This window comes from Myotis nattereri (genome assembly GCF_964212035.1).
Source record: "Myotis nattereri genome assembly, chromosome: 3".
Taxonomy (NCBI): domain Eukaryota; kingdom Metazoa; phylum Chordata; class Mammalia; order Chiroptera; family Vespertilionidae; genus Myotis; species Myotis nattereri.
In genome coordinates this window covers 67,451,413-67,466,892 of record NC_138077.1, presented here as the reverse complement: position 1 = coordinate 67,466,892, position 15,480 = coordinate 67,451,413, and the positions used below count along the sequence as shown (strand labels likewise).

At 39.8% G+C, this 15,480-nt stretch overlaps 1 protein-coding gene across 1 annotated transcript in view; it reads right to left on the bottom strand.

Annotated features, from left to right (window-relative positions):
- SLC9C1 (solute carrier family 9 member C1) overlaps nucleotides 1-15,480 on the bottom strand; it is a gene marked incomplete at its 3' end in the record, with an annotated part of 86,923 nt that overhangs the window by 14,710 nt on the left and 56,733 nt on the right. The window contains exons 18-22 of the mRNA XM_081085990.1: nucleotides 15,115-15,166; nucleotides 13,776-13,924; nucleotides 12,301-12,426; nucleotides 4,347-4,445; nucleotides 3,642-3,815 (exon numbers count right to left, since the gene is read on the bottom strand). Coding sequence (XP_080942116.1) covers nucleotides 3,642-3,815; nucleotides 4,347-4,445; nucleotides 12,301-12,426; nucleotides 13,776-13,924; nucleotides 15,115-15,166 — 600 coding nt within the window. The remainder of the gene's footprint in view (nucleotides 1-3,641; nucleotides 3,816-4,346; nucleotides 4,446-12,300; nucleotides 12,427-13,775; nucleotides 13,925-15,114; nucleotides 15,167-15,480) is intronic.

Here is a 15,480-nt window from a genome sequence, read left to right as displayed (position 1 = left end):
AAAATATTTTTTATTTTTCATTGTACAAAAGGGCTTGCACATCTTATGTTAACTTATTCTTATCCACTTATCTAGTACAATAGGGTTAGAAAAAGAAATAACTGACATAAGAATTATAAAGAAAACATTAAAATTGTCTCTGTAGATGACATGATATCTACATTTCAAAAATCCTAAAGAATCTACCAAAACTAACTACGATTTATAGCAAATTTAGCAATGTAGCAAGATACAACTTCAAATTCCAAACAACTGGAAAAAAATTTAGTTTTGTCTCATCTTGTGCATGTGCAGCTCACCCCTCAACTAGTGACTTACAGAGAACCATCACACATACTCCTCAGCCCCTTCCAGGTAACTCCTTGTAGGCCTGGCTCTGCAGATTCCTGCCAGGTTAGCTGCCCCAACTTCGAATCTTCTCCTTCTTAGATCACCTTCCATTTTGGTTATTGTTGCTTGTGGTTGGAAACGGTCCTATGCAGATGGTCAAGACGGATGTGGAGCTTATATTGTGAGTGTCTCTTCTCTCAAGGTTTCTAGACAGACACTGCCTATTTTCCAATGGCTGAAAACATTTGCCTCATATATTTTGTTAAGTTCTATGGTTGTTTCTGATGTGCACTAATATGCTACCAATAGCTTCATTATAGCCAGAAGTTGAAGGATAGGGTATTTTTATGCAATCCCAAGTGTATAATTCTACTTGTATATATTTTAATATGTACTGCTGAATGATAGAGACATTTTAAAGTTTTCCTTTGCCTTCTTCCTCTTCCCCACCCACTTTTAAGGCAATTAGGTCATTTGGCCTGAAGGGCCTCCCACATTCTAGATTTATCTAACTATTTTCTCCTGGTGTTAATTAATTTGTTTCTGTCCTTCCTGCATTTTCTGTAAACCCAGTAGATCTAGAGGCTTCAGGTTTTGTCTTTCATTGTATAAGAAGACTTTCTGGATGGTACCAGTACTTCTACTACATCGTATCATGAGGTACATGATATTAAGTTGTCCCACTTTTAATGATGTTAAGATTGTCCTTAAGGTGGTGTCAACCTGGTACTTGCATCATAAACTTTTCCATTAAAATATTCCATATCAATTGATGGTTGAAGCTTAGATCCATTATTTCATAGAGATGGCAAGATGGAGATATTCTAATTCTCTCATTCTATATTTGTTAGCTGGAATTCTTTACAGAAAAAATTTTCCTCATCATTTTTTGTTGTTGTTGTTGTTACCTTGGAAGAATTCATAGTGAATAGGCAGGATAAATGTTTAGTTCTTTTTATTGATATCTCAGAAACCTTATCCTATCTAATAAAAGAGTAATATTCAAATTAACCATCACTCCCTAACTCTGTCACTCCCTCACTCCATCACAAAGATGGCGGCAGCCATGGAGCTGGAACAAGCAGGAGGCTTGGGTTGCCCTAGCGATGGAGGAAGCCAAGCTTCCTGCCTTCCCTGGCCAGCCCTGAGCTCCACTCAAGGCTAAAAAGTTTCAATTATAGAAGATAAATACATCCCAGATACCTGCTTCCAGCTGGCGTGGCCTCCGCTCAAGGAGGGGCTGGGAACATGGGTTGCCAGGGGCAACCAAGGCTTTGAGCTGGACCAAGGCAACAAAGTTTCAATTATAGAAGTTAAATAAATCCAAGATATCTGCTTCCAGCCAGCCTCCACTGGGAGCTTGGGTGGCTGGGGGTTGTGGCCAGCCTGCAAACAGCCATCAGCCCCTCACCCAGACTAGCCAGGAACCCCAGTGGGGACCCCTACCCTCAAGGGGGTGTGTCCAGCCTGAAAACAGCCCTCAGCCCCTCACCCAGGATGGCCAGGCACCCCAGTAGGGACCCCCACCCTTAAGGGAGTGTGACCAGCCTGAAAACAGCCTCAGCCCCTCAACCAGGCCGACCTCATCCCCATGGGGTGAGGGTCCACACTGGGGGGCTTGACCAGCCTGAAAACAGTCATCAGCTTCTCACCCAGGCTGGCCAGGCACCCCAGTGAGGACCCCTGCCCTGAAGAGGGTGTGGCCAGCTTGAAAACTGCCCTCAGCCCCTCACCCAGGCTGGCCAAGCACCCCAGCAGGACACCCACCCTGATCTGGGACACCTTCAGGGCAAACCAGCCAGCCCCCACCAGTGCACCAGGCCTCTATCCTATATAATAAAAGGCTAATATGCAAATTGACCCTAACAGCACAAAGACTGGGAATGACTGGTCACTATGATACACACTGACCACCAGGGGGCAGACGCTCAATGCAGGAGATGCCCCCTAGTGGTCAGTGCGCTCCCACAGGGGGAGCTGTGATCAGCCACAAGCCCGTTGAAGGCTGCCAGCACAGCAGTGGTGGCAGGAGTCTCTCCTGCCTCCTCAGCAGCACTAAGGATGTCTGACTGCAGCTTAGGCCTGCTCCCTGCTGGCAAGTTGACATCCTCTAATGGTTCCCAGGCTGCCAGAGGGATGTCTGACTGCCAGCTTAGGCCCGTTCCCCCAGGGAGCGGGCCTAAGCCAGCAGGTGGACATCCCCCAAGGGTTCCCAAACTGCGAGAGGGCACAGGCTGGGCTGAGGACCCCCCCACCCCGAGTGCACAAATTTTTGTGCACCGGGCCTCTAGTTGAAAATAAAAAATTAGTGTCATTATGACTTATATTCTTTTATGTATTTGTGGGGTTCAATTTTTGCTGCTATTGTTCTTTGTGTGTTCAAATTAGGCCAGTGGGAGCCTCTGTTGCTTTGAGGATTTTGTCTTCAATCTTGTCTAGGGAAACTCCCATCCACTTTACTCAATTTTTCTATTAGCAGATATTAGCTGTCTCAGTTTTCCCCCTTTTTACCCTCCGGATTTTGTATTCATAGTTAACACATCCCGCCTAATTTCCTCATGGGAGATCTCATATGATTGGTTTTTCTGATTAAATGCTTCTTTCAATAGTGTAGCTTTACTTTTATTTATTTATTTTTAGCCCTCACCTGAGGATATTTTTCCAATTGCTTTTCAGAAAGGAGGGAGAGAGAGAGACAAAGAAAGAGACAGAGACAGAGACATCTGACTGGTTGCCTCCCGCATGCACCCGGACTAGGGGCCAGGAGCAAACACGCAACCCAGGTACCTGCTCTTGACCAAGAATTGAAAGCGCAATCCTTCTGTGCCCAGGTGGACACTCGAATCACAGAGCAACACTGGCCAGGGCATTGTAGGTTAACTTTTGCAAGGTATTTTGTCAGGATGTTATACTGGATAAGTACAATTATGTTAACAAGTTCTGTTCCTTTGCCACTTCTTTTTTTTTTTTTTTTTTTTTAATTCCCACTATCAGGGGTGGGCGAACTTTTTGACTCGAGGGCCACAATGGGTTCTTAAACTGGACCCGAGGGCCAGAACAAAAGCATGGATGGAGTATTTGTGTGAACTAATATAAATTCAAAGTAAACATCATTACATAAAAGGGTATGGTCTTTTTTTTTCAATAGTTTTATTCATTTCAAACAGGCCGGATCCGGCCCGTGGGCCGTAGTTTGCCCACGGCTGCACTAGTTGGTAAGCATATACAGTACTAAGTACAAAGATAATTTTAAATTTGATACTAGATATTTAACAAGATACAACAGTAAGACATAGGTGATGTTTTCTGACCTCCACTACAGTTTTGCAGACGGCAGAATATTTCATGGGTTCATTAGTTAAACAGTTCAGCTCTCCTATTGTTTCCCCACTGATCACATAGTCTGTGAAAATTATCTGATGATCTTTTCCCTCTGATTCAGAGAGTAATTGGTCAGCTATCAAACCTGATTTTGATCTTTGAAGCTGTTCAGGAACAAAAAAAGAGAAAAATATATATGCCAGATAATATACCAAAACTATCTAATTTATGGTTTTCTTTACTGTTGGTTTTAATAATTTTAATATGTGCATATTATTTTGAAAATATTTATTACTTGTATTTTTAAGCATATTTATTAAATTAGTAATGACTTAGAAACAAAGCAATCTTAAATACTTCAATCTTTCTGATTCCTCCTACTCAGTCAACCTATACCTGCCTTAAATGGCTTAATGCCCAACTCAGACAAATGCAAGATGAATAACAATTTATATTATAATTTTTTAATCTTAAATATGATTCTTTTATTTTTTTTGTTATCTATGGGAAAGTACAGCTTCAAAGGTGGTGGGTGGTGTTATCCATTGTGTTTGAACAAGAATTGCTGTTCAGATGGTAGCTGCTAACTTAAAAAAGAAACAGTGTAGTCCTTAACAGAGAAAACTACTAATTCTCAATTTTATAAAGTTTTTAACTAATGCTCACAAGTGAATTTATAAATAACTCTTCCTTACCTTTATCATACCTGAAATAATTACATAAATTCCTAAGGTCTCATCACCTTCTTCAAATATAGTATTTCCACAATCAAAAGTTATAAGTTTGGCTTTTTCCTAGAATATAATCACCAAATACATGCTATAAACAATATTTTAGCAGTGGTTGGGGATGTTGAAGTTTACACTTTAACACTGTTTTTACAAGTTTAAAGTAAATATCACTCAGTAAGATTTGAGGCATTGCATTAGAAATAAATTTGTAAGAGAAAATAGAAATTATGAATAGCAATGAGGAAAAGGTGAACATTCATACATATATCTGATGGGGAATTTATACATGGGTTAAGAAGAAATAATCTAATCTAGGAATAAGAATGTAATGGAAGAATGAAAATATTTTGTCTGGATGAAAAATAATAACAGATGCAGGCTAATGGCAAATATATGTTTCATATATACTTATGCTCTTAAACATCAGATGAATAAAAATGTATTTATTCTAAATATTTTAATCAGGTGGACAAATATAACTGGTCTTTTGGCACCATGTAGATGTAGAGAAAGAAGCTATATATATAAAAGCCTAAGTGATCGGCTGACTGGCTGACCAGCCAACCAACCAGTAGGTAGCTATGATGGACACTGACGACCAGGGGGCAGAAGCTCAACACAGGAGCTGCTGAGCTACATTCACTGGCAGCTGTGGTTCTTGGGTGACACACTGGAACCAGAGAGGAGGGAGTCCGATTCCCAGGGTGTGTCACCGAGAACTGCCTTCTCACAATCTGAGACCCCTCAGGGGATGTCAGAGAGCCAGTTTCAGCCTGATTCCCGTAGGCTAGGCCGAGGGACCTCACCGGTGCATGAATCTGTGCATCAGGCCTCTAGTGTTATTAGAACAAGATAGGCCCATTTATTTGTTTATTCCATAAACACTTACTGAGCAACCCTATTCAATAAGCAAAAGTGTCAGGGGATGAATAGTCAGAAAACAAATGAGTTAAAAAATATAGTTCACGGAGAAAAAATGGTGACTGGCAGGAAGGTAGGGAGGGAGAGAGTGTGAGAGCTCAAGGAAGTGATAGAGGAGTGTGTGGACATGTGTGGTGTGTGTGTGTATGAACTAGGGACAGTTAGATTCTGCAGGTCGTCTAAGGGGCTGCTAAACCGGGCAGTCTTAGGAGGCAGAGCCCCGCTGCTTGCGCAGACACTCTTGGGTGGCCAGCACGGGCACAGAGACCACGCCATCTTGGGAAACAGAGCTGCTTGAGACTAGGATCCTAGCCTCAGCACCACCCAGTCTGATCTCAGACCCATACCAGGACCCTGCAGCCACTGGGAACAGAGACCTGTGACCACAGCTACAGACCTGCGGACACCAAAAGTTCAGAAATCCCCTCAGCAGATCCCTGAGTAACAGAGCCCATCCCCCTCCCTGCAGGCGCGTGGGCGGTGCCACAGTAACTGATAGGCCCACCCCTTGCCCGGCCTCAATGCTGCCACAGGAACTTTAGCCTGGAAGTGCCCGAGCACCTTGGAACTGGTCCCGCGTAGTGCCTGCTTCAGGAGTCCTGGGCTGGGAGCAATCGCGCAAACACCGAAAACGTAGCGCGGGGTCCAGGGACCCCAATTCTCTGGGCAAGAGGCAGCACCAAGCACCAGTGACTTGACTGTGTTTCTTATCACCTGCGCCTGAGATCCCTGACTCCCTGTTCATTCATACTAAGAGTCAGTGACTCCAATTCTTGGTGCAAGGGCACACAGGGACCCTGATTCTCAACGCAAGGTCGAGCGAAGCAACAGAGACTCTGAGACTGGATTCTTGGGGAACTCTGACTCTTGGCACATGCTAGGGGGGGCTGACTTTCAACACGCTCCAGAGGGGTCTCTGTTTCAGCATGGTGCAGGCAGGGTCCCTGATTCTAAGGGCATGCACGAGGCCACATTGAGTGCTGGCAACACTGACTCTGAGCGAGCCTGGTTCCCACCAACCCACAACAACAACACATCTTAGTGTCAGAGCTCTTCAGTGACACTAGGGTGGTGTAAGGATCCCACTGCAAACGGCCCAGGCCCACACAACTCGACGTTTGAACCATCTGGAGATAATCAGAATAAAGAGACGACACAACACCCAGAGGAAAGACAGTGAGGAGTCGCCAAGCAAGGAAATTAATGAAGTTGAAGCATGCAACATGACAGAAAAAGAATTCAGAATAATGGTTGTACAATTCATTCACCAGATGGATGAGAAAATCAACAACCTATGCAAGAATCAGGAAGAAATGAAAAGTGATATAGCTACAATCAAAAACACCATGGAAAGTTTCAACAGCAGACTAGAAGAAGCAGAAGACCGAATTAGTGAGTTAGACGATAAGGCAGGGAAACAAGCTCAATCTGAACAGCAACTGGAGAAAAAAATTAAAAAGCAGGAGGAGAGCTTACAGGAGCTTTGGGACAACATGAAACGAAGTAACACATGCATAATAGGGCTGCAAGAGGGACAAGAAGAGCAGCAAGGATTAGAAAATCTATTTGAAGAAATAATGACAGAAAACTTCCCAGATATGGGGAAGAAAAAAGTTACACAAGTACAGAGAGTCCCAAACAAGATGAACCCCAAAAGATCCACTCCAAGACACGTCATAATAACGATGGCAAATGTACAAGACAAAGAGAGAATCTTAAAGGCTGCAAGAGAGAAACAGAGAGTTACCTACAAAGAATCCCCCATCAGATTATCAAATGATTTCTCAACAGAAACACATCAAGCTAGAAGGGAATGGAAGGAGTTATACAAAGTGTTGCAAAGCAAAGGTCTGAATCCAAGAATACTATATCCAGCAAGACTATCAATCAGAATTGAAGGGGAAATCAGGAGCTTTGCAGACAAAAAAAGGCTAAGGGAGTTTATCACTACCAAGCCAGCACTGCAAGAAATGCTAAAAGGAATGCTGTAAAAAGAAGAAATATAAAGGTAAGAAAGAACACAGGCACGAAAATAGAAATGAATCCAAGCACGTACCTTTCAATAATAACTTTAAATGTAAACGGACTAAACGCTCCAATCAAAAGACATCGAGTGGCTGAATAGATAAAAAGACATGACCCATATATATACTGTCTACAGGAGACCCACCTCAGAAAAAGGGACTCACACAGACTGAAAGTGAAGGGATAGAAAAATATCTTTCAGGCAAATGGAAATGAAAAAAAAAAAGCTGGGGTAGCAATACTTATATCAGACAAAATAGACCTCAAAGTGAAGGCCATAACAAGAGATAAGTAAGGCCACTTCATAATATTAAAGGGATCGCTACAACAAGAGGATATAACGCTTATAAACATATATGCACCCAATGCAGGAGAACCCAAATACATAAAAAACCTCCTGGAAAATAACAAGGGAGAGATCAACAACAACACAATCATAGTAGGGGACTTAAACACACCACTGACATCACTGTATAAATCCTTTAGACAAAAAATCAGCAAAGAAACAGCAATCCTAAATGACTCACTAGATCAGATGGACTTAATTGACATCTTCAGAACATTTCACCCCAAAGCCACAGAATATGCGTTCTTCTCAGGTGCACATGGAACATCTTCAAAAATAGACCACATATTGGGTCACAAGCAAAGTCTCCCCAAATACAACAAGACTGAAATCATACCAAGCATCTTCTCAGATCACAAGGGCATAATATTAGAAATAAACCACAATAAAAACAATCCAAAAAACTCAAACACTTGGAAGCTGAATAGCATGTTAGTAAATAATGATTGGGTTACCAGTGATATCAAAGTAGAAATTAAAAACACCCTGGAAACTAATGACAATAACAGTACAACAACCTAAAATCTATGGGACACAATGAAAGCAGTCCTGGGAGGGAAGTTTAATGCACTACAGGCCTACCTCAAAAAACAAGAAAAAATGATAGTAAATCATTTAACTCTACAACTCAAAGAATTAGAAAGAGAACAACAAAAAAATCCCAGAGTGAGCAGAAGAAAGGAGATAATAAAGAACAGAGCAGAAATAAATGATATAGAGACCAAAAAATAAATACAAAAGATCAATGAAACCAAGAGCTGGTTGTTTGAAAGGATAAACAAGATTGATGAGCCTCTAGCCAGGCTCACCAAGAAGCAAAGAGAGAGGACTCAAATAAACAAAATCAGAAATGAAAGAGGCGAAATAACAACAGATCCCTCAGAAATTCAAAGAATTGTTAAAAAATACTATGAACAACTCTACTCTAACAAACTAGACAACCTGGAGGAAATGGACATATCCCTAAAAAATACAATCTTCCAAAACTCAACCCATAGGATTCTAAAAATCTCAACAGGCCAATAACTATGGAAGAAATTGAAGCAGTCATCAAAAAACTCCCAGCAAACAAAAGCCCGGGGCCAGACGGCTTCACAGGGGAGTTTTACCAAACATTCAAGGAAGAAATAAAACATATCCTCCTCAGACTATTCCAAAAAATTCAAGAAGAAGGAATACTTCCCAGCTCATTCTATGAAGCCAGCATCACCCTAATACCAAAACCCGATAGAGACAACACAATGAAAGAGAATTATAGGCCAATATCCCTCATGAACATAGACGCCAAAATACTCAACAAAATTCTAGCAAATCGGATCCAGCAATACATCAGAAAGATCATACACCATGACCAAGTAGGATTCATCCCAGGGATGCAAGGATGGTACAATATCCACAAATCAATAAACGTGATTCATCACATAAACAAATTGAGAGATAAAAACCACATAGTCATATCAATTGATGCAGAAAAAGCTTTCAACAAAATTCAACACCCTTTCTTGATAAAAACTCTCAGCAAGGTAGGAATAGAAGGATCATACCTCAACATAATAAAATCCATATATGACAAACCCACAGCCAACATCATAATCAATAGGCAAAAACTAAAACCATTTCCCCTGAGAACAGGAACAAGACAGGGATGCCCCCTCTCACTACTCCTGTTCAACATAGTACTGGAAGTACTAGCCATTGCGATCAGACAAGAAGAATAAATAAAAGGCATCCAAGTTGGAAAACAAGAAGTAAAACTGTCCTTATTTGCAGATGACATGATACTGTACATAGAAAACGCTAAAGACTCCATCCAAAAATTATTAGAGTTAATAAATGAACTCGGCAATGTAGCAGGATACAAAATTAATGCTAAGAAATCCATGGCATTTCTTTACACCAATAGTGAACTTACAGAAAGGGAGACTAAAAAAGCAATCCCATTTACCATAGCACCAAAAAAATTAAGATACCTAAGAATAAACTTAACTAAGGAGGTAAAAAAACTTATATGCGAAAAACTACAGGACACTGAAAAAAGAGATAGAGGAAGACATAAACAGATGGAAGAACATACCGTGTTCATGGATTGGAAAAATCAACATCATCAAAATGTCCATACTACCCAAAGCAACCTATAGATACAATGCAATCCCCATTAAATTACCAACGGCACATTTCACAAATCTAGAACGAACGTTCCAAAAATTCATCTGGAATAAAAAAAGACCTTCAATAGCTGCAGCAATCCTGAGAAAGAAGAACAAAGTACGTGGGATCTCAATACCAGATATCAAACTGTATTACAAAGCCACTGTTCTTAAAACAGCTTGGTACTGGCACAAGAACAGACATATAGATCAATGGAATAGAATAGAGAACCCAGAAATTGACCCAAAGCACTATGCCCAATTAATATTCAACAAAGGAGGCAAGAGCATACAATGGAGTCAAGACAGTCTCTTCAATAAATGGTGTTGGGAAAATTGGACAGATACATGCAAAAAGATGAAACTAGACCACAAACTCACACCATACACAAAAATAAACTCAAAATGGATAAAAGACTTAAACGTAAGATGGGAAACCATAAAAATACTAGAGGAATCCGTAGGCAGTGAAATAGCAAACATATGCCGAAGGAATTTCTTCCCTGATAATGCTCCTAGGGCAATGAAAACTAAAGAGAAAATAAACAAATGGGACTACATTAAAATAAAAAGCTTTTGCACAGCAAAGGAAACCATCAACAAAACAACAAGAAGACCCAACGCATGGGAGAACATATTTGCCAATGATATCACCGATAAGGGTTTAATCTCCAACATTTACAAAGAACTCATGAAACTTAATAATAGGAAGATAAACAATCCAATCAACAAATGGGCAATGGACCTAGATAGACACTTTTTGAAAGAGGACATACAGAGGGCCGAAAGACATATGAAAACATGCTCAAAGTCACTAATTATATGAGAGATGCAAATCAAAACGACTATGCGGTATCACCTTACACCTGTCAGAATGGCTATCATCAACAAATCAACAAACTACAAGTGTTGGACAGGATGTGGAGAAAAAGGAACCCGTCTGCACTGCTGGTGGGAATGCAGAGTGGTGCCGCCACTGTGGAGAACAGTACGGAGCTACCTCAAAAACCTAAAAATGGAACTCCCATTTGACCCAGTGATCCCACTTCTAGGAATATATCCCAAGAAGCTAGAAACACCAATCAGAAAGGACATATGCACCCCTATGTTCATAGCAGCACAATTCACCATAGCTAAGATTTGGAAACAGCCTAAGTGCCCATCAGCAGATGAGTGGATTAGAAAACTGTGGTACATCTACACAATGGAATACTACGCTCTGGTAAAAAAGAAGGAACTCTTTCCTTTTGCAACAGCTTGGATGGAACTGGAGAGCATTATGCTAAGTGAAATAAGCCAGTCAGTGAAAGAAAAATACCACATGATCTCACTCATTTGTGGACTATAGAGAACAACATAGACTGATGAACAGGGACAGATCCAAAGACAGAGAAACAGTGATCAGACTATCAATCCCCAGAGGGAAAGTAGGGGAGTGTGGGGGTTAGGGGAAGAGATCAACCAAAGACTTGTATGCATGCATATAAGCCAAACCAATGGACACGGACAACAGGGGGATGAGAGCATGAGTGGGGGCGGGGGGAAGATGGGGGTTAATAGGGGGGAATGAGGACACATTTGTAATTCCTTAACTAATAAGAATTTAAAGATAAAAAATATGTAGTTCACGAGGGAGCTATAAAGATGATTGTAATGTATATACTTAATGGTATAATAAAGATATATAATGAGTACAGTGGCGACCCCTTTGGTCTTTCAAACTGGGGATGGACCACAGGATGATCTATTGGTAGGGTGTTTGACCCCAAAGCCTACTTTTTTGTGTACCCTCTGCAGGAATGTTTTCAAAGAATCAATAATCAGGGAAAGTTTGGGAAAAAAAGGTGAGTAAAAGGGCATTTCAAGAAAAGTAAATAATACCCACAGAGGAATAGAATTAGAAAACAGTATAAAATGTTTGAAGCACCATGAATGGTTCAGTATAGAATATAGAGTATAAGTTGAATGAGCAACAGAAGATGAAGATGGAAAGATAGGCAGGAAGCAGTCTGTAGAAGACTTTGCATGCCATTCAAAGGGATTTTGATTTTATCCTATAGGCAATAAAGGACATTTAAGGAATTTTAACCTGGCCCTAGTTGATTTGGCTCAGTGGATAGAGCATCAGCTTTCAGACTAAAGGGTCCTGGGTTTGATTCCAGTCAAGGACACATACCTTGGTTGCAGTCTCCTCCTTAACCCCGGCCCTGGTTGGGTTCTTGCAGGAGGCAACCAATTGACGTGTTTCTCTCACATTGATTCTCTCTTCCACTCTCCCTTAAAATCAAGGAAAAATATCCTCAGGTGAGGATTAACAACAACAACAAAACAAAAACAAAAAACAAAAAAAAAGAAAGAAAAAGAATTTTAACCTGGAGAATATCATGGTTAAATCATTATTTTTTTAAAAGATCATTTGTTGGTACATTAAAGATGATATTTCATTAAAGAAGACATTAGTAGGAAATAAAAATATTACCTGAATAAAGTTTATATGGTCACTGTTTTTATCTAACCATGGAATATGGTATAGTGCTTCAGTAAGAGTAAGTGACTTGACAATGGGTTCAAAATCAAGCAATTCTCTTTTTTTGTCCATTATTAACTAAAATAAAAAGATTTAAGAAAGAAGATGAACAAAACTAGTGTTCACAGAATGTTTACAACAATTATGGGTTTGCACCATTTCTTTTTTTCTCTTTTCTTTTCTTTTTTTCTTTTCTTTTTTTTTTTTTTTTTTTTTTGCTTTTCTGAGACTTTGGTTTTTCCATGGAAACTTCAAACCTTTCTCTTCTTTCAGCATTTTTCTGCTATCATATTCTAAAGTCATAGATTAAGCTTTTCAAAGTAAACCTTTTTACTAAAGTGCAGCAGATAGGCCAAAAAAGCACAGACCATACAAGTTCATTCAAAGAACATCTACAATGTGAAAACATCTGGGTAGCTAGAATCCAGATTAAGAAATAAAACATTTTCTGTATCCTACAATCCTTCCTTATGTTATCTACTTGTCATTGCTCCTATACAAAGATAATCATTCTTCTATCACCCAAATCTAGCTTTGTCTGGGTTTCAGCTTTATTTGCATAAAATCAGAGATTGTGTACTTGTTTTTGTCTGCTTTCATTTGCTCAACATTATGTTTCTGAGATTCATCTACAATGTGCAGGGAGCAAAAATGCACTCATGTTATTTTCATTGTTGTATATGCTTATGTTGTATAATAATACCACAGCTTTGTCTACTATTGATCAATACTTTAGGTGCTCCAGTTTGGGGCTTTGTAATGCTTCTATGAGTGTTTTCTATACATATGTACATATTTCTGTTGAATATATAGTTATATCATCTTATTGTTGTGTCATAAGATATATGGTTAAATTTACTAGATTTTGCCAAATGATTTTCTAAAGTGATTATATCAAGTTACACTCCCACTCTAATGTTCCAGTTGTTCCATTATTTGCCTACACTATGTATTGTCAGTTTAAAAAAAATTAAGAATTCTGGTAGTTGTGTATTGGTCATTAATTTTAGTTTTCATTTGTATTAAGCTTATGAAATGGTATTTGGCACCTTTTGTTATCTTTATTGGCTGTTTGAATACCTTCTGTTGTGGAATGCCTATTCAAATCTTTTGCCCATTTTTTGAAAAATGGGTTTTCTGTCTTATTCTTATTGATTTGTAAGAGATTTTTACATATGGTGTTAGGGAAGGGTCCAATCCTAGAAAGAAGTGATCCCTCACTATGGCAAGAGAGGAAAGAGAAATTGAACACCGGAGCTGCAGGAAGAAAATGCTCTGTGGTGTGTGCTTTGTTCTAGAGAACTATTTTAAGTTAGACATTCATATGTCAGGGATGACCTATATTGGAAAGAGCCAAAAGTAGGTTTGAAGATCATAAATGACTATATAACAAATAAGTATAATTGCTTGAAGATATTCTAGCTTACCTTGTTAATCTCATTAGCTTCAATTTTATGAAGAATTCCTTTTAACCTGAAAACCCTAACAATTTCTCTAGCCAAACTGAGCATGACATTAATCTCCTCCTTTGTTTTCATTGTGACAGCAATTTCTGGGTGATCATACTCTAAGTAACCTGAAAAATAACAAAAACTAAATGTTTAAATATTTCATTTGGACAAGAAACTAATATTTCTGCTCTAAATACATGGAATACAACCCTCAAAACAGGAAGATGTCTCTCTTCCTAAGGAGGCCTCTGCAATCAACCACTATTGGCCAGTACTTGCAGAGCTCTGCCTGCCATTTTTTTTTTTTTTTTTTTGTCTTCAGCTCATTCTTGTGCTGTGAAGGACGACAGATAGCCTCAGTCTCAGGACTAATGATTCTATTAATACAACTGGACACTTGAACGGCTCTTCTAAGCTCTAAGTCTGAGGTTCATAACTTAACTTTCTTATTCTGTTGACTACAGACTGGAGGCTTAGATATGGCTTTTGATTAAGTCTTTCCACTCACCCTGTCTGTGCATGGACATGCTGCATCCATCTACACTCTCTGCCTGTCTAGTCTGGCAGAGACTAGACAGAGATCCATGAGAATTTCATCCCCCCTAGACTGTACATTTGGGCTTTTCCTCGGTCATGACTTTTTGTGTGGCTTGACAAGTATCTGCCATGTAAGTTCTCTCAAGCATGGCCTCATTCCCAGGCTTGCTGTGTCCTTTTGCTACCCACCATCTGGTACCCAAATCCCTTCTCCTCACACAGGAATGTTATGCTATAGGAGTGTGTCTGTCTTACTCCTGGGATTTGTTCAGCAGCAGGAGTATGACCGGGCATGATTCAGAGAATAGGCCGTTGCCACGTTTGGGCACTGAGCCACAACAGAGGTCTGTGAGGCTCTGTTCTGATTTTAATTCTTTCTGAAGCCTAAGTCCTCATATGGCAGCTCTGTGGCAAGTGGGAGAAAAATATAACTTCTTCCTTTGATTGTTCAGGAAGGCATGCACATGTCTGGTTTGAGAAAAAAAGGAATTTATAAGGTGATACTAACGTGTAATCATGCCATGCAGATGCGTTTTCTTTAAACAGAAGTTAAAAGGCCTGCATTGTGGCATAAGGCAGAGAGAAAAAGTTTGGAGAGCTAATACACAATTTGCTCCAGCCCAAAATGTGATCATATAGATTGTTGAGGTTATCCACTTTATTAGTAGTAGTCAGTAGTAATTTATTATCAAAGATCAAGTTACTTATCAAAACCATTGCCTCTCTGCAGTAGTGATGATAAGAGATGATCATGAATCCTTAGGTGAGAGGTACCTACCTAGCTCTTTCAGAGCATGCACCGTGTTCCTCGTTATTCTCTTTAATAACACCTACGAAACAAACGAAACGTCCCCATTGGAAAACAAACTATAACAACATGTCTTAATATTTGCAACTGATAGATTTTTAACCTAAATTAATAACTAGAGGAAAATATGAAAAGCTTTTTCAGGGATTGGACTTGAATTTTGTGCACTGGACTCTATTTTGTTCCAGCAAGCGTGATGGAGAGGATAGGAAGTGGCATCATCAAGGTTGGTTTTGAGAAGTCTGAAGGTGAGTCATACATTTTTCTTTCAAGCAACTCGTTTTAGGATCCTACTGATCCAGAAAAGTGTGGGCATGGTGATACTTTCCATTCAAC